This window comes from Quercus suber, unplaced genomic scaffold (assembly GCF_002906115.3).
Source record: "Quercus suber isolate HL8 unplaced genomic scaffold, Cork oak 2.0 scaffold_379, whole genome shotgun sequence".
Lineage (NCBI taxonomy): Eukaryota > Viridiplantae > Streptophyta > Magnoliopsida > Fagales > Fagaceae > Quercus > Quercus suber.
Window position 1 is genome coordinate 492,582 of NW_027069831.1, and position 19,355 is coordinate 511,936.

The 19,355-nt window shown below is 34.6% G+C and overlaps 3 protein-coding genes across 7 annotated transcripts; 2 read left to right on the forward strand and 1 right to left on the reverse strand.

The window, feature by feature from the left end:
- Positions 1–1,498: 1,498 nt before the first annotated feature.
- On the forward strand, positions 1,499–4,680 carry LOC111993356 (uncharacterized). 2 transcript variants are annotated; one of them, XM_065760707.1, is made up of 3 exons: positions 1,499–2,323; positions 2,467–2,535; positions 4,122–4,680. In XM_065760707.1, the coding sequence occupies exons 1-3, from the start codon at positions 1,655–1,657 to the stop codon at positions 4,257–4,259; spliced, it is 876 nt and encodes a 291-aa protein (XP_065616779.1). In that variant the 5' UTR covers positions 1,499–1,654; the 3' UTR covers positions 4,260–4,680. The 2 variants fall into 2 exon arrangements, with proteins under 2 accessions (XP_065616779.1, XP_023880966.1); XM_024025198.2 differs by having other exon boundaries at positions 1,501–2,344.
- A 1,478-nt stretch (positions 4,681–6,158) lies between these two features.
- On the forward strand, positions 6,159–6,888 carry LOC111993358 (18.2 kDa class I heat shock protein). The gene has a single exon (XM_024025199.2). It carries the CDS (start codon positions 6,270–6,272, stop codon positions 6,720–6,722), a length of 453 nt encoding a protein of 150 aa, XP_023880967.1. The 5' UTR covers positions 6,159–6,269; the 3' UTR covers positions 6,723–6,888.
- Positions 6,889–7,549: 661 nt separating this feature from the next.
- LOC111993355 (uncharacterized) lies at positions 7,550–13,885 on the reverse strand. Of its 4 annotated transcripts, none has more exons than XM_024025196.2 (12): positions 13,489–13,873; positions 13,267–13,401; positions 10,013–10,079; positions 9,780–9,870; positions 9,600–9,647; positions 9,399–9,495; positions 9,148–9,231; positions 8,763–8,803; positions 8,611–8,676; positions 8,445–8,504; positions 8,082–8,133; positions 7,550–7,998 (listed from the first exon to the last, which is right to left on the reverse strand). In XM_024025196.2, the coding sequence occupies exons 1-12, from the start codon at positions 13,652–13,654 to the stop codon at positions 7,910–7,912; spliced, it is 996 nt and encodes a 331-aa protein (XP_023880964.1). In that variant the 5' UTR covers positions 13,655–13,873; the 3' UTR covers positions 7,550–7,909. The 4 variants fall into 4 exon arrangements, 3 of the variants coding, with proteins under 3 accessions (XP_023880964.1, XP_065616778.1, XP_065616777.1); XR_010623914.1 differs by having other exon boundaries at positions 7,983–7,998; positions 8,445–8,500; positions 13,489–13,878; XM_065760706.1 differs by lacking the exon at positions 13,267–13,401 and having other exon boundaries at positions 13,489–13,885.
- Between the last annotated feature and the right edge of the window lie 5,470 nt (positions 13,886–19,355).

A 19,355-nucleotide genomic window follows, 5' to 3' on the forward strand; every position in this document is an offset into this window, starting at 1 on the left:
GGCAATGGCATTGCCGTAATTCATTTGCCCAATTTTCCTCAGTGCCAGATGTGTGAGTGTGAGAAGTGCCCTGACCAGTTGTGTGCCAAAAAAAAAAAGTAATTGTGACAATGGTATTGCCAAAATGGTAGGGAAAAAAAAGTGAATGCCAAAATCTGGGAAAATTAAAGAAAAATATGTGCTATGTACACAATATTTTTACAATATTTTCACAATAAATCACAGGTAACTAGTTATTATTAGTTCAATTTTAAATTTAACATTGAGATTATATTTTAATCTAACAATAAAACAAGTAACAACTTGATACTAGAATTTGTTGTAAAAATTTGTAAAAATTGTGTGCACTTATTATTTCTTTAAAAAAAAAAAAAAGTGTAATAGATTTGCTGAAAATTTTGTGGCAATTGTGGCTTGCCGAAAATGGGAGGAAAGAAAAAAAAGTTTCAATGGGTTTGTGGCATTGGCGAATTTTTTTTTTTTTTTTTTGGCAATTGTGGCAATGCCATTGCCCAAAAAAAAAAAAAAAAAAAACGAAAAAACAACAACAACAACAACGACTTTTTATCCCAATTGTGGCAATGACATTGCCGAAATTGTGGGGAAAAATTTTTCCCCACAATTTCGGCAATACCATTGCCACAATTGGGAAATTTTTTTTTTTTCATTTTCGGCAATGGCATTGCCATAATTGCCAAAAAAAAAAAAAAAAAATTCGCCAATGCCACAAACCCATTGAAACTTTTTTTTTTTCTCCCATTTTCGGCAAGCCACAATTGCCACAAAATTTTTGGCAAATCCATTTTTTTTTTTTTTTTAAGAAATAATAAGTGCACACAATTTTTACAACATTTTTACAACAAATTCTAAGTATCAGGTTGTTACTCGTTGTTATTGTTAGATTAAAATAGTAATCTCAATGTTAAATTTAAATTTGAACTAATAATAACTAGTTACCTGTGATTTATTGTGAAAATATTATAAAAATATTGTGTATGTAGCACATTATATTTTTCTTTAATTTTTCCCCAGATTTTGGCATTCACTTTTCTTTTCCCCCTACCATTTTCGGCAATACCATTGTCACAATTACTTTTTTTTTTTTAGCACTCAACCGATTAGGGCACTTCTCACACTCACACATCTGGGTAGCTGAGGAAAATTGGGCAAAATGAATTACGGCAATGCCATTGCCGTAATTCAAGCTTTTCTCTCTCCTCCCTTTTTCTCATTCTCTCTCTTACTTTTTCTTGAATTTCGGCAACAGTGTTGCCAAAATTCAATCACTCTCCTCATTTTCCTAATTAACTTGTAATAGTACCTATAATGCAAATATGTTTCAAATTTAGCAATATTTACTCAAAAGACTCGAAAGCTATATTATTTTTACGTAAATCCTATTAATTAATAACATCACTATTGTTATGTATTAAACCCGTCATATGGTGTTAATAGTGGTCAAAAAAAGTTCTGAAATTTTGAACCAAGACATTAAGCGCAGGTGAAATCTCACTGTAATCAATAGTCGTACACTCTCTTAAATCTCTTTTCTCCGTATCTATGTATCCTCCATCCATATGTGCTCCTAACTAGGCCATAGAGACCAGGATGCTGAGGTAAAAAAGAAAGAAAAAGAAAACCCATAATCAACAAGATGTACGCATCAGAACCCAATACCAATACCAAGAGCAGCAAAACTATAACCTTGAACCTTCTTGTAGACAACAGCTCTAACAAGGTGGTGTATGCAGAAGCCAGGAAGGAATTTGTGGACTTCCTCTTTGGACTTCTACAGATACCTCTTGGTTCCATAATGGGACTTCTTTGGAATCATGGCATGGCTTCAGGGTCAGGGTCTTTGAGTAAAGTCTATGAGAGTATCCAAAACCTTGATCCTTGCTATGTTCAACCAAACCTAACCAAGGATTCTCTCTTGAGGCCTAACCCAGCCTTCCCATCAGCCACTTATACCCCTCAGTTATTGCTGAACTTTGTACCACCAAACCAAGTGACCAGCACTGAAGCACCAAAAACATCTAATTGTGTATTTGGTTCAACCTCTTCCTACTTTACCTCTCCACCTCCACCCTGTTCTCCTTTCTCAAGATCACAAGATACGGTTAGGCGAAGCCCGTCTTTATTTGGTTCCGGTTACTCTCAGGAAAACGTGGTGGCTCAACACAAGGAGACAGGGTATGTTAGAGGTGCGGTGGTATATATGGTGATGGATGATCTAATGGTGAAACCCATGTCAACCATTTCTAGCATTTCGCTTCTAAACGATTTAAACATCAAAGATATTAGTTCCCTCCAGGAGAAGAAGGTTGAGGTTGACATGAAGAAGGTTTTATCAAATAGCCTTTCTTGCTTTCTTTTACATGATACTTGTCAAAATGTTGTTCAAATTTTATTTTCAACAGTTTATATATGTGACTGATCTGGTTTGAATGTGTTCTGTCTTCTCAGGGCTTGGAGCTGGTAAGGGCTTCATTTGACTCTACCACAGTTCTTACAGATGTTTTCCTTGGGAATAAGGTACTTGAGGAGTTGCCTTAGCCGCCAAATCTAACATGACTAGGAGATTCTCCAACGGTTCATTTTGCTTTTCAGAAATCAAGGGAGAATTGCTAAGCTATGTATATATGTAAATTATGGGTTTTGAGTAACGTGGGTTGTTTTTTTGTGTTAAAAAAGGCAGAAGTGCTGGGCTATGTATGTGCTTTATGGGGTTTTAGCTAAAAGCTTTTTCATTTGTGTTTCATGACCATCTTAATTGATGCCTTGTTTCTACTCTGGAAAGTTCTATTTTAATCGTTTAGGTTTCTTTTTTCTTCTTCGGCAAAAATATGAGAGTTAGACCTCATCTAGTAGCAGCTTTGAATTCTCGCTACTGTTAGTGTGACATAATTTTGGAATGTGAAAACATAGCAGCTGGATATACTGACTAGAAGTTCCTGCTCATGTCAAAGCCTTGTCCTGGTACATTTTCTTCTAATTTTCAGGATAAAAGAAAGTCTAACGTTAAACAACAAAATCCTCAATATCACTTGAAGAAATAGTCCTTGTTAGTAACCACTGAGGGTGACTCTCATGTGGTTTGGTTAGAAACGGAGTTCAAATTCTCAGGAACGCAAAGTTAGTTTTGTCCACCAAAACTAATAGTACGAAGATATCTGTTTGGCAAAGATTATTTTTGCTAATTTATTTTACTATTCAGTTTATTTTTACTATTATTGATAGATCTCATTACATTTTTTTTAGTATTATTTATGCGTCTTGCTATACTATTTCAACTAACTTTTAAAAGTTCTCAGTTTTAACAAAAATAAGCCGAATTTATAAGAGCGGTTAAACTATGACTGAACAGTCTGAACCCACCTGATGGAGTGTCTGAGGTCCCTCCGTTTCCTATCTAAGCCGCTCGGACATTGGTTACTTAATGGGTAGGTGCTGGACCATGCTCAAGTAGGATGTTCCACGGATTGGTCTCCTTTCCTGTTTTTAGTCTAGAAAAGAAGTCATTGTTAGTATCTGGTAGATTTTCTGGCAAGCCTCACAGCACACTCGAATATTAGTTGCGTGACTTTTTCTATTCGAGTATTTTACAACGCATGTTTGATAAAGGAATTACCCGTCTTTGATGTGTTAGGATCAATATATTAGAATTCACCTTGAACTATTTATGCATCACTTAGGTGTCTGAACGCATGCGTTTTAAGCTTTCAGCCTTTTTAGTGTATATTAAATAATAGTTTGCAACAATGAAAACTGCTAGCAATTGCACCCCTTGTTAAATAAGATGGCGGTAGAATGTTACAGAAATGCTTAGTGATCAATTATTTCACTTTGTGAATCCACTAGGGGAGACATGATGACTGATTAGAGAACCTTTATGAAAGCACCATAACATTTATTCTTTTTATTCATTCTCATCCCACTTTATTTCCATGTGTAATTGATCATTTTTTTTTTATAAACGTGTAATTGATCATTGTTCAAAGCTATCTTATGTCTTTGGTTCTTCCTCAAGAACTCCTTCGCTTTATAAAGATGTTGCTAATTCCTAGCCTCTCAAGCCTTTGGTGGTCCTCAAACTAATGAGTTTGATCCATTTTCTACAGACGTATGGGATCCCTTTGATGGATTCTTCACCTCCAGCATTAATGTCCACATCCCTGCCTCAGCAGGAGACACCTCTGCTTTTGCCACCTTTCCAAAAGACTATAAGGATAGCTAGAGGAAAAAGTAGGAGGAAATGAAGTTAGAGGTGGAAGAAGGCAGAATTCTCCAAGAAGTGGAGAGATAGCAAAGAACATCATTGGCAGAATAACAAGTGGAAATACTTCGAAATGAGCAGTGGGAATTTCCTTCGTAGGTTCAGGTTGCCATGAAAATGCATGGATAAAGTTAAGGCTAGAATGGAAAATGGAGCAATCACTGTAAGTCTGTGACTGTTCCTAAGGAGGAGGATAAGAAGAAGCCTAAGGTCAAGGCCTTTGATATCTTTGGCTAAGCAGGATGTCCTCCAACCTTGGAAATAGTGTTTGAACTTTGAAGTTAATCTGTGTGGAAGAAGCTTAGTTTGTATCTGCGTCTATGTGTTTGTAAAATGCTTGAAAATGAAAGACTTCATTAATTGTTTATAAAATAATTGGGTGTCATTTGAGACTTGGTCATATAGATCTCAGGTTTTTATCCAACTCCTGCATATAGTTAATATTTTGGGAATTACTCATACTTTCACAAGAACAGATAGTGTCTTTGCTTAGCCAAAAACCATAGTAGATAGCCTTGGTTTTGCCAATTTAGAGGTGATTTGTTCGTTTAGTAGGATAGGTTCTCATGCCAGCCTCTCAATCCGCAAGGGTTTTCAAAGGCACCATACCACTTGGAACTTAATAAAACTAAGCAGTTTGCAATGATACTATGATAGAATCCTAAAGGAATGATAAAAACCATGAATATTCACTAGTTGGTACAGCTAACATGCATATTACCCCAAGTGGCAAGTGAGTTCAAGTATGGCAAACTTGTTTTGGGGATAAAAAGAATGAAAGTTTAATTGTATTGTACAGAATACCAGATAGAATCTCTTATTATATAACAGAGCTACCTACTTCATCACAGGCAGGAGCAAAAGACGCGGTTCCTTGTTTATTACACCCATCTGAAACATCCAATTCTGTAATTGGCCAAAATCGAATAATCAAGCTCAAATGCTGGACGAATTTATTCAGGTTCATTTATCGCATACTTTGCACATGTTAAATCAACCTATATATTGTCAATCTGGTTCCCTTTTCACATTTTTTTTTTTTTTAAAATAATTATTAAGAAGTTGCAAGCCCCATAATATAGCTGTGAGGTCAAGAAAGAACTGAAGGATTGATGATGCAAATTCCAACTGGGGATTGCTCTGGCAAGCTCTTATAAATGAGCCTCAACTCAAAAGGTCAAAGGTTGGCTGAGAGGTTCACAAATCCCTTGGCAGCCCAGGAAATACTATTACAAATTACAATTTATTGGACTTGGCTAATATAATATAGTCCAATAGGGCTACTGCTTGTGTTCCGAGACGGGTTGTCGCTCAACATGTACTTCGTGCTGGCGCACGAGCAAATAAGAACCGAAGCTGTAAAAAGAAAAGGTCTCTAATTGCACTAGTTCGGCTTTAATTTGATACGCATAAACACAAGCTCCCTATTCAAATATAAATGCGTCTATAATGTGGAATTTTAACATTTTGTTTTAGCTTTAATACAGTTCTTGAGCTCCAACAGTACTTATGTTTCAACTTTCAAGAATAACCAAATTTGTTGTTCAAGTGATGACTAAATGATAATGGTATCTTTTATGGTGTCTTATGTTTGTAGCTCCAACTCACCTCACCCTCCCTCCTATCTACTTATTTTAAAAAGTAAAACCGAACTTTATCCAGATTAGTGTAGGTAGTCTTAAAACCTAATGGTATAAAGGAACAACAGAGACTCTTGGTAGTTCAACACTTTTAAAAAGATAGATGACGGTGAAAGTATAGGAAGATTACAGAAGAGGATAGACATACATAATTAAAGAAGGGCCATGAAAGTGCCAGAAATCTCTTTACTTTTCTACTATTATTTTATAGGTAAGGAACTAGAATCCTCCTCTTGTCATTATATATATGGTGTACCCTCCCCATCATTTTTATCTTGGAATTGATCAAAGCTTTATTTTGGTTCTAGTGCATTTATTTTCATCATTGAGTTTTGTTTTTTGAGTATTCAAAAATGTCTCTCATTCCTAGCCTCTGTGGCGGCCGAAGAACCAACATTTTCGATCCAATTTCTCTAGACATATGGGATCCCTTTGATGGTGTCTTCACCTCTGCACGTGAAACCTCCACATTTGTCAACATAAGGATTGATTGGAAGGAGACCCCAGAAGCTCATATTTTCAAAGCTGACCTTCCTGGACTTAAGAAAGAAGAAGTGAAAGTAGAGGTCGAAGAAGGCAGAATTCTCCAAATTAGTGGAGAGAGAAGCAAAGAGCAGGAGGACAAGAATGACAAGTGGCACCGTATAGAGAGGAGCATCGGGAAGTTCCTCCGCAAGTTCAGGTTGCCAAAGAATGCGAAGATGGATCAGGTTAAGGCCAGTATGGAGAATGGAGTGCTTACTGTAACTGTTCCTAAGGAGGAGGAGAAGAAACCTGAGGCCAAGAACATTGAGATCTCTGGCTAAGCTAAATGGCCAATGACGTTTTACCATATCTGGCTTGTGTTTATTATCCATCAAATAAATGTAATTCAAGCTGTTTGTGTGTGAGAGAAGTTGGTGTGTTTGTAATTTCTGTGAGAGAGTACACAGCTCTCTTAGTTCTTTTCCAATGATGAGTGTTTATTTATAATTCAGGTTTTTCGTGATCTCTTGAATTTGGGTTAGGCAGTCATCATGTAATACGTAGCATATGCAGAACCTCGATAGACAAATCCATACCTAATAGATTGCAATGTAGTCATGCCAAAACCATGTCCATACTGGTTAACTGACTGCCTCCACAAACACTAGAATAAGCTAAATTGACTAGTCCAAGAGGACCGCTCTACTAGAAGCTTCCACATTTAGTTGAACAATATGGGGATCCCAACTGGCATGAGCATTAGGTCTAACATGTAAGGATCCTGCATGCATGCCTCAAAATATCCATGTCAAGCTACATGAAACATATTTCTTTATCATGGAAATGTTAATGAAGCTTTAGCCTCAGACTCCATGGTGAGTACATTCATGCAAGGTCTCAGAAATATGCCCCCACTTCCTAAAGAAGAAACTTCCCTGAAGATGGGAGCCTTTAACAAGCATCTTGTCCTGCAAGATTTTGGTTCCCTTTCTAATGTTCTAGTGGATCTATGGATGTTTTGAGTCCTAATAGAACCCAACCCTTACTGGTTGTCTGAATCAGAAACAGAACTAAAACGGAGTACTTTGTTCTTGTCATCCTACCTATAATAACTTCAAATATCATGAAAATTTTTCATTCTCAGGTGCAAGAAAAGCATATTCAGGACTAGCAACATGAATTTCTCATGCTATTTCATTCAATAAAATACTAATCACAAATATACATATATACACACATTTAAGGCCATGAGGTTACATGAGCCAATAACCCTTCTTCCATTAAGGGGACAGTGGGACAGTCTAATATGTAAGAAGAAGAAAAAGCTTCTCAGACTGCTGCCAGTACGTGTTCTACTTGAAATTTCAAAGAGGTACTTATCCAATCCACACCTCCCAAAGGTTCGTTCTCTCACCCCCCAAATCTCAAAATATCATGCACTGAATCAAAGATGCTCTTCACAACTCAAGATATGCCATTATGCAAAGAAGCAAGACAACCCAGCAGGCTTGCAGATTGTACTTTTCTTCTATAGCTTGAAGCCTAGAAATTCCTTCACATTTTGTAGAATACCCTTATCATATGGATTTTTAAATCTCATCTCATTAAAGCTTTGCCCTAGAAAGATTAAAAATTGGATATTATTCCACTTATCAATGGTTATGGAAACTTAGAAGAATAGTGCGTTGAAATATATTTACCTTGTTGAAAATGAACAACATCTTGGAACTCTGGATACTTCTCCCAGTTTATCTGAGAAAACATACACACACACACAAGTCACCTATTTTGCAGATTGGACAAAGGGAAGATTCATGCATTTTCATTTTTCCTTTTTTTATTTGTTGGGGGGGGGGTGGGGGGGGGGGGGGAGTGAGAGAAATCCCTTCACTCTAATTAACCATAGATTAGTCAGCAAGGTTAAGTACTTAAATAAGATGTGATCATTGCCTTATAGCTTGACACAGTCCTGGAGCAAAACGCCAAATCATCTCTCTCTCTCTCTCTCTCAGACACACACACATCCATCATCTTCGTTTTTTTTCCTGTTATTAGGAACTTACCCATTCATCTGTTCTGATGTTGAAACATATACAATATATATGCCACGTCATAAACACTGCCTACACACATACAAGTAGATGCTATTATATGTCTAAAAAAATTCCTTCTCATTACTACATTCAGAAGAGAGCAAATTTTAAAAATACAGGCAATAATAAAACAAACCTGCCATAGCAATTGGAAAATGGAGAACAGCATTGTACTAATGGCCAGATTTCCAGACAGACTAGTCTACACAAATTAGCATAAAATAAAATAAAGAATGAAAGAACATTGAGTTGATTGGGTAATAACAAAGTAACACTTCAATGACCCACCTCCAATCTGGTTCTATCTACAATCTGGGATTTTGCGGCAACTGAAAAACAGTACACAAGGGCAAAAATGTAACACCAAAAAGCTTTCCCAAAGGAAAGAGATGAAACAAGAAAAATAATTTAAAAAATGACTCTAATTATGATCCATATTGTGGAATTAGTCTTGCGCAGGCTGCTGATTATAATAACCATTCATGTTTTAGAAGGTCAAGAGTCACATAGGTTCAAGTTAATTGGATTGAGGTGTGCTCTTTTAGGGGAATCCTGATGCCACAATTACTATCTAAAATGTGAGATTATTATAGCTATATAGTATAGCACATGTTGAGACATTCATGTGTCCTATGACACAAACATTATCAGGCATTGGCAAGCGTGGGCTTACATTGGGACGAACATACTACGTAAGAAGCTTCAGTAGAAAGAAATCCAAGTAAAAGAACCATGAAGAGGACATGATTGTTTTGGCCTGCATGGAAACCATATGAACATCACTATCTACCCTGGTATTCAGTCACACTGTGTGCAAAAATCACAAATTAGAGGCCTAACTCACACAGAATAACACCATAAGAGGATTCAAAGAATTTTATAGTTATTTTAACAAGGAAAAAGTGTTAGACATATATCAGTTACCTATGCAGTTACCAAAAGCAGGACAGTGGTGATCAAATCCCTTTATGTATCCCTTGCAGATTCTGCAATATCTTACTCTCCTGCCCAAAACAGAACCCTGCAAATGAAACCATTATTGGAGACAAATGCAGAGAAACCACAAAGAAAGAATCAATTGGAAAGGTTTTTTATTAAAAAGAAAATTGAGAAAAATAGTATTACTTCAGTTGGGCATTCATGACATAAGACACTTGCTGATGGCTCCAGTATCTGCACAGGTGAATATACAGAAGGTCATTATATGTACCACTTTAAATTATCAAGTATGTGTGCGTGTGTGCGCATGCGTGCGCGTGCATGTGCCACTTTATAACATTAATTAGCTTAATACAATTTCCCAACCCGATTATGAGCTTCAACTTCAGCAACTGAACTTTCAACAAGTTCATCTGAAGACCCATATGTTACCAAACCAGGATTGCTTGACATGATACTGCCATTAGAAACAATGCCTGTTAGAGCAACAAGTATATAACCAACCAAACATGGTATAACAAACTTCAAATCTTTTTTGTTTTTTATGAGAAGATTAATTAGATGAAGCTTGAAAGTGGCAGCATAAATTAAAAACCAACCTACACAGCCCAATGATGAGCATGATAATTGCTCCGTTAAATGCAATATCCATTAGACATGATACAGCTGCAAGGCGGGCAAAATTTGGTCACTGTGAGCTCACAAACAAATTCAGCTATCAATTCTTAAAACATTAACAAAAAAAAATATCAAATTTTCTACACAAACACACAAATCATACTATAATCACATTTGCTATGCACAAACATGCACACAGGTCATAATATAATTAAATTTGCTACACACTGGATGCACACACACACACACACACCCAACTCGTACCATGATCAAATTTGCTACACAGAGACACAAACCTCAGTGTCAAACAACATATCTTGTTCAGTCTCTTCAAATCTTTTTATTGGACTCATTGTCAACTTGGCAGCAACCAACATTACCCTTCCATCATAGTGAGCAAATCGCCTCAGCTGCATTTGACCTCATCCATTTGAATGTATTGGGATCATTGCCTGTTCTATTTCCACCAGATCTTTTGTCATTTTTCTTAATGAATTTTCTCATCACACATGGAAAAATTTTATGAAAAGTTGTTCGGAGTTACTTGACACTTATCCTGACTTTGCCACAATGATTAAAACTCAATTCTCAAAACACACCAAAAAGTTTTTATCATACAAAGCCCTTAAACAACATGCCTTTCTTAGTACCATAAAACAATATGGCACCATTTCTTAATCCTCATATCTTGGAACCTTACAACAGGTCAAGCCAAATGTAAACTCTAACACATCCTGAATTGTTTGAACTCTCATCCTTTCAGGACCTTTCTACATCAATCCCTACACCCATTGCAGAGAAGCAACACTCAGTGTTGTTTACACCATTAACAGGTTGCCTTCCCCAATTATTCATAATCATATTCCCTGTGAAAAGGTTATTTGGAGTCTCTCCTAACTTCAATCAACTTAGGGTCATTGCTTGTGTCTGCTTCACCCTTTTATAGTCCTATGAACACACCAAACTCCAACCACGCTCTAGACCTTATTGCATTCTTAGGTATGGTTTTGAACATAAACGTTACAAGTGTTATGATCCAATTTCCGAGCGTCTTATGATGTCTCGTCATGTTGTCTTTTGGGAATACAAAATGTTTCATGTCCTTCCAAATTTTTCCATCTCTTCTTCTCCCTCTCATACTTTTCCTTTTAGCCTCATCTTAACCTTTTTCCTGATTGTAAGTTTGCAGTCACACCTTCAACCATACCCTCTCCTGCCTTAGCAGAGTCTCACACTCCAACCAATACTTTTGATCCCACTCCAGTCAAGTCCCCATTTTCTGACCCCACTAAGGATACTGATCGTACTCCACTAGGAAAACAGTACTACCACCTCATCTTCATGAGTATCATTACTATCAGCCTATCACCCATCCTGATATTTTGTATGATGTTCATCGAGTACGTCAATTCATGACATCTCCACAATCCATTCACTTTGCAGCAGTTCTTTGCATTCTTTGCCATCTCAAAGGCACCCTGTACTGTGGTCGCCAGTCCTCTTCACAATCATCCCTTCAGCTTTGAGCCTTCGCTAATATTGACTGGTTAGGAGACCCNGAAAAAAAAAAAAAAAAAAAAACAAACAAACAAACAAACCACTTCATTGCAGATTACAAGCTTTTTGTTTCATAATAAGATATACTAGTTAATAGACCCATGAGCATAATTACTACAGCAAGTGTGGAGTGTGGCAAGCAAGGTTCTAGTCCAAAAGTGAGAGTCACAAGCAGGAAGCACATATGCTGTGTGGTAAAGAGCATTGAAATTCATTGAGAACTATAAGAATCCATTCCAAAAAAGAAGCCACCCAAAAAGCAAACCACCATTACAAACAAGTCCAGGCATCTCTTTTGCCTTCTCTTCTTTCTTTCTTATTTATTTATTTAGGCTCCCGGGGGGGGCGGGGGGGGGGGGGGGGTGTTGGGGAGTGCTAAGCATCTTCAACAGTCAAACAAGTTATAGCAAAAACCAATTTGCAACACACAGAACCAAACAATCTCAAAACTCTTAAAAAGATGTACGTGCCAATTCATTACTTCCAATATATTGAAAAAAGGAACACACAAAAATTGTACTATAATCACATTTGCTATACACAAACATGCACACAGCTCATAATATAATTAAATTTGCTACACACTGGAAGCACGTACATACACCAAACTCGTACCATGATCAAATTTTCTACACAAACACACAAATCATACTATAATCACATTTGCTATGCACAAACATGCACACAGGTCATAATATAATTAAATTTGCTACACACTGGATGCACACACACACACACACACCCAACTCGTACCATGATCAAATTTGCTACACAGAGACACAAACCTCAGTGTCAAACAACATATCTTGTTCAGTCTCTTCAAATCTTTTTATTGGACTCATTGTCAACTTGGCAGCAACCAACATTACCCTTCCATCATAGTGAGCAAATCGCCTCAGCTGCATTTGACCTCATCCATTTGAATGTATTGGGATCATTGCCTGTTCTATTTCCACCAGATCTTTTGTCATTTTTCTTAATGAATTTTCTCATCACACATGGAAAAATTTTATGAAAAGTTGTTCGGAGTTACTTGACACTTATCCTGACTTTGCCACAATGATTAAAACTCAATTCTCAAAACACACCAAAAAGTTTTTATCATACAAAGCCCTTAAACAACATGCCTTTCTTAGTACCATAAAACAATATGGCACCATTTCTTAATCCTCATATCTTGGAACCTTACAACGCTAATATTGACTGGTTAGGAGACCCTATTGATCACCACTCCACCATAGGTTTTTCCTCCATACTTGATGATTCCCCCACTTCATGGCATAGCAAGAAACAAACTATAGTTGCTCATTTTAGCACCAAGGTGGCAAGGTCGAGTATCAAGCCTTGGCTGACACCACTCCTAAGCCTCTTGCAATGATAGTACTTGTGTTATCTTTATGCCCCAAAGCACAATTGGACCCATTGTACATACTGTACTCTACAATTGTACTGTGTACTACTATACTTCGGTATATTGGTCAGAACATAATATATACTTTCAATTTCAACATTGCTAAACACAAAAACAACAATGTGTCATCTCATACAATAATTAAATTTGCTTTAAAAAAAAAATTATAGTAACATTCAATCATGTTAAGCAATTTTAAACAGAAGTGAGAACTCAGCAGAGCATGAATAACAGAATTCTTGATAGTACTAAAAAAAAAAAACGCACCTGGTCTAAGAACAGCTAAATAAACAGCCCAAATGAAGAGTATATTGAAGAAAACAAAAGCCGAAGCTGACCCAGAAACTCCAAGAAGCCTTTTACTACATCTCCCCAAACCCACAACCACTAACAACACCAGAGCTACAAAACCACAGAAACCCCCCAAAGTTTCAAAACCAATAAACTTCATATACATACATATGTAAAAGAGAGAGAGAGAGAGAGGACCTGAGAGAATGAGTTGGATGAAAAGTGGTGAAGCAGAGAAGAAGCGAGGGACCAAAGAGAGAGCAAATTGAGAGAGCAAGACACTGATACATGACACTGTACACCGACCAATCAGCTTCCACAACTCTAACGGCTTTCGCTGATCATGCAATTTAATTTGTGCCATTTTCTTACACCAAACTATAACTCATTCCGACGAAGAAATGTTACAAGAATATTGTACGGATGTGACTTGTGAGACTGGGAACTAGGAAGTCATTTTAGTCGGTGTTTTGTAACTTGTTATCACCTTACAAAGTTGGACCCGAACCCACTAACTCAGCCCGATGAAGAGAAAAAGATTGGATCAAAACCCATAAATGATCAATAGATTACAGATGACTTGAAAGCCCATAGAGATAGATGGTCCATTAGAGCCACCATAGCCATTATTGGGCTCCACATGCTCTTCAACTTTCGCCTTTTTCCGTGTAAAAGTGGTCTGGTTGAGTTTATAGTTGTTAAAAATAAAAATAAAAATTTAATAGAAAATGTCCTTATGCACTTTAATTTCCATAGAATTTTGGCCTCTATGGTGGATCAAATCATGACCTTTATATTAAATAAGAGATGAAATATCACTCGCTGCAAGGTTCTTGGTAATTGAGCTTATTTTACAACCTATCTTACTTTGTTTAGGTTTTATCTAGTGAAATTATATCTTGTAACGGTTTGTATGGTTGAGAGATCCACATTTTACATGATTGAGAGAGATTACATTACATTTTGTGTTTGTTTGGGAATAACTTATCTAGTTTTTTATTAAAAAAATTTTGTTAAAAATATATTAAAAATATATTTGTAGCTTGAAAAAGTGACATTTTAAAAAGTTATACAAACTAAAAACTAATTTTTTTTTTATCAAAAAAAAAAAAAAACACTAAACTTTAAGTTGATGCCAAACAGATACGGCTGTGTGTTTCACGCTCCACTTCTCTTCACAAGGAAGAACTTAAGTTTAAATTCACCATCTCCATTATTAGAAAAGTAAAATTTAAAAATTTGTTCAAACGACTCCACTTAGCTACGACTATATCCTTACCTACCAGCCATTTTTGTCATTTAACAAATTAACAAACGAAAGGTAACATCAATGATGGTACCTTTAGTTTATTAATCAAATGTCATTGAACTGACTCCCCATTCTTTTTCATGTATTTTTAAATTTTTTATGAATCAGTTAGAGATATCCGGTGTTGATTAAACTTTAAATAGAAGTATTTAGGAACTATTAATATATTTGCCTCACATTTTTTTTCCCAATTATTTTATCATCACCACGACACCACCATTACTATTATTTTCGTTTAAAGAGAGAATAAATGAAGTTAACATCTTAACCTCTTTTCAGAATGTGATTTGATAATAATTAATATTAAAAAGAGTTGAAGGTATACTAAAATCCCATGTATCAATATTTCTCTAGACATTTTATACAAAGTAGATAATATGCGGCTATATTTATATATAAAAGACAATGCAAATATCATACACTTTTTTAGACTAAGGTGTGTTTAGATATTGTTTATCTTGTTAAAAATTAAAAACTAAAAACTAAAAATAATGAAGCAAATAATTTTTAAATGTGTGAATAATGTCATAAATTTTATTTTTAATAAAAAAAATTACTGAAAAGAGAGATTTATAATATCTGTAAACGGTAAATAGGTAATAAGACCCACTAATATGATATAAAATCATAAAAACACGCTTCTAGAAAAAAACGCAGACGGCTGAAACGCTCATCCGTATCCAAACGGATACTAGTTTTTTTTTTTTTTTTTTTTTTTGAAAAGTCCAAACGGATGCTAGTATTTTAAGATATTGTAACTCGCAAATTTGATGAAAGTCAATAAAGCCGTCTGAATTCACCAACTTGCGTTTCACAGCTATTTTATAAATTAGAAAAAAGAACTGAAACTCATCATCATAATAAAGCAGACAATTTTTTGAATGAATGCTCGATTTCACGTGTAATAAATCCAATAAAACTATAAGTGGCGAGCAAAATAGGAAAGTATGTAGCTGACCCACCTGTGACGGAGTCGTTTCTTATAGTTTAGGGAAAAAGCCGTTGCGCTAAACACCAAACTTCGTTTGGAGGCATCTGAGCTGTCAATTTCGGCGGATCACATGCATCTTCATCTGCGTCAGCATAAACCCTAACACAGTATCGGGACCCACAGATGCGACGGTGGATAAATTTAAAAAAAAAAAGAATTTTCCACTACCGTGATTGGATCCCAAATGGACGGCCCTGATTCGTCCTCAACTCCAAGACTGGATCCTAGCCACGCCGGGTTGAACAGTTAGACTGGGGGAACATCATTGCCTACACATCGGCCATGTGACTCAAACTGCAGTTCTCGTCTCGTGGGACCCATCTCCATTCCCCTATTAAAAATGAATAACGTTACGTGTTCAACATTTTTGCAACAAAACCTTTTTTTTCTTTTTTTTTTTTCTTTCTTTAAGAAAGGCAGTACAAAACTTAAGCATTAAGAGTATATTTGGTATACTGAATGAGAATTACAATAGGAATTATAATTTTTATTATTACCTGGTGTAATATAATAACTAATTATATTTATTAGTTTGGTTGTGAGTTATAGTGATGGGACTGACGAAGTAGATCCTGCAAGAGGTAAGTTGTACTGACGAGAAAAGTCTTTAATGACGATAAGACACGTTACTGACGGGGACAACATTTCATTCAATACCATCAGTAAATGACAGGGACGGTTACGGATCCAGACGGACAGACCGTTGGGATCAAATTAAAGCCACATGATGATGCCAGAAAGCGTTACCCAGAGGGAGGTTAAACCACCATAAATTACCCAACGGTTAGAACCTACAGCACATATATAAATCCCTCAAACTCTCCCACGGAAGAGGTATGAACATATTGATATTGATGCTATTCTGATTGCTTATTCTTGTGTAATTCTTGACACTAACTTTAGCATCGGAGACGTTGTGGCAGGCACCACACCGGTGACCGTCGTTGAGAAAGCACCATTGCAAGAGGTCTAAGATCGTCCGTGTCCGCATTTATTGACTGACGAATTCACACTTCATCATATAGTATTAGAATAAAACTTAACATTTATTTTAAGAAATTTCTTACTTATATAATTATATCTCCTTAAAAATTGTTATTTTTAAAATTTAAGAGAGAATGCGTTATTTTTTATAATTTTTTATTTTTATAATTGTTAGATGTATATGAAAAGTTTGTTTATTTTAAAATATATTAAGTTTTGTAATTATTGCACTTCCTAAGGAATAACTAATATAACCTTTTAAAGAAGAATAGTTATTCCTCATTTTTAAAAATAGCTATTCATAAAGAATGATTATTTATTATATTAAAAACATAACCAAACTAAAGAATAACTAAATTATATGAATAATTATTACATTATGGTGTCTATTACAGTCTACCAAACATGTCCTAAATTATGAGCTAATAGAACTTTAGTCTTGAATCATCACTTATATCAAATTTTTACTTTCCACTAATAGCTTGTGTTTTATTGTGAAATTGTTGTAAAATTTTGGGACTTATCACTGACATTAGTTTTAGAAAAAAAGTACGTTCCCTCTCTATATTTGGGGTAATTTATGATTTCTCATTATCTTTAAAATCAACAAATTTTATTGTTTATATTTGAAAATTGAATAGATACCCCAATCCAATACATTTTTTTCAATTAAATTTAGCGGAGTCACAATGATTTCAAATACAATTCAAGAAAATTAATAATGCAATTTTTAACTTTTCTCTTCTTTGTAGTGTAAGACTAATAATTTTTTCAAAAGATTTCATAAGATTTAACTAGATGTGGCAAAATGGAAGGGCGGGTTGGGTTCGGGTCAAGAACAAGTCGAGTCAATCAGGTTGTAGATCGGGTCAAGTTAGGCAAGTCGACCTATATTTTCCACATGACTTTTTAAAAGACAAAAAGAAAAAAAAAATATTTGCCCCCATTTTTATAAAAATGTATTTGTGACTAGGTGAGTCATATAGCAAAATACTTAGTGTGACATGCATTATTTTGAATTCACCACTCATATAGAAAAAGATCTAAGCCCAACAAACTGATACTTGTTCAATAATCATAAAACTATACGTATCCCAACATTGCTAATAAAGAAATTCACACAAACACAAAAGAGTCTAGTCTACCCTTTGAAAATCTAATTAAAACAAATACATAAGTTTCCCTAGTACACAATATCAACATCCTAAAATATAAAACAAAATTACAAAATGCCCAATTGGATTAGCTAATTTGACAATGAATAAAAACATATAAAAGATTTAAAATCTTGAAAACTAATTTCATAATATAATATTTTGAAAAGTAATCTAATAGTTGTGTTTAATTTTAGATACACTGTGGTTGACACTCTATTTCAATTTGAGAATATACATCAAAAATTGATTGTTTACTTATTTATACATAATTTCTTTTATTAAGATCATGTTATTGTTAAGTAATATACAATTTACAAAATATCATTTTATTTTTTATTTTTAAAAGCATTTTATTTTGACTAGGACTTTTAAAAAATAGGCATCTATAGTTTATGTCAATTTTATTGATATACTTCGCCTTTACTCATTTCTCACTGATAAATACTTTTCACACATATCTATAATTTAAAATATACGTTTTTAAGTTTACTGCAACCATATAATCTTGGTATCTACTTTGTCTTTTGATATCTACAAATCTGTACTTATCGTGTCATTCAAGCAAGAAGAATATCTCAATCTCTACTTATTGCATGCAACTAAATAAAGGTCTAAATTGTTTTCTTGAGGCCGTTGTATATGCATGACGTTAGATATAAATACATGTTTTTTTTTTTTGGTGTCATCCAAAAAATGTTTTAAGAATCAATGTTTTTAAGGAAAAAAAAATCACATTTTGTCAATTGAGTTTAAGTTGTGCAGTGTAAAACTCATAACAAATAAGTAAACTAGCTATATCTTATTTTTTCTATGTCTTTGCTAAAAGAAAATACTTTTTTTTTTACAACAATTAAAAAAAAAAAAAAAGAGTTGGATCACGAGCCAACCCATTTTTTTATTCAAGTAAAAAATATTTGGGTTCGAGTTAGGTCAACAAATTTTACCTTATTTTGCTATGTCTAGATTTAATTAAGAAAGTAAATTAGTTGGTTTCAAAAATAAAAGAGAAGTGTTACATTCATACAAATTCTAGGTGATAAATTATTATGGAGTTTTCATTCGAATACATTACTAATGCTACTTTCTTGCTTACTAGTAACAGCAAGTAATAAACTACCACTTAAGATTTGTTGTGTAAGTATTATAAAGATATTACAGACATAGCATTTTTCGAAATTAAAAAAAAAAATTGTAAACTACCTTAAATATAAATGAAAAGTTTATTTTCTTATTTAATTTTTTTATTTACCATTAATAGTTTCAAGTATACATTAACCATTTATATTAAAAAATTAAAAAATATAACAAAAGTTAAGGAGTGTTTGATATATGTACTTAAAAATTAAAAATTATTATTTAAAACTATGTATAAAAATACATATAAATGAAAAAATATATAAAAAAACGCATAATATTATTTAAATACTAAAAATAATTGTTTAATCACTCCCTACCTCCCATAAAAAAATTCCTAAAATAATAACTTTTAGTAAATTCATGTTTTATTCATTAAAAATAAACTGGGACCCACCCTCGGGCTCATAGGTAAACGAAAGGCTCTGAGCTAGTTAGTTGAAATCGGCTTGGAAATTTGGAACCCAGCCGAGCTAAAGCTGATTGATGC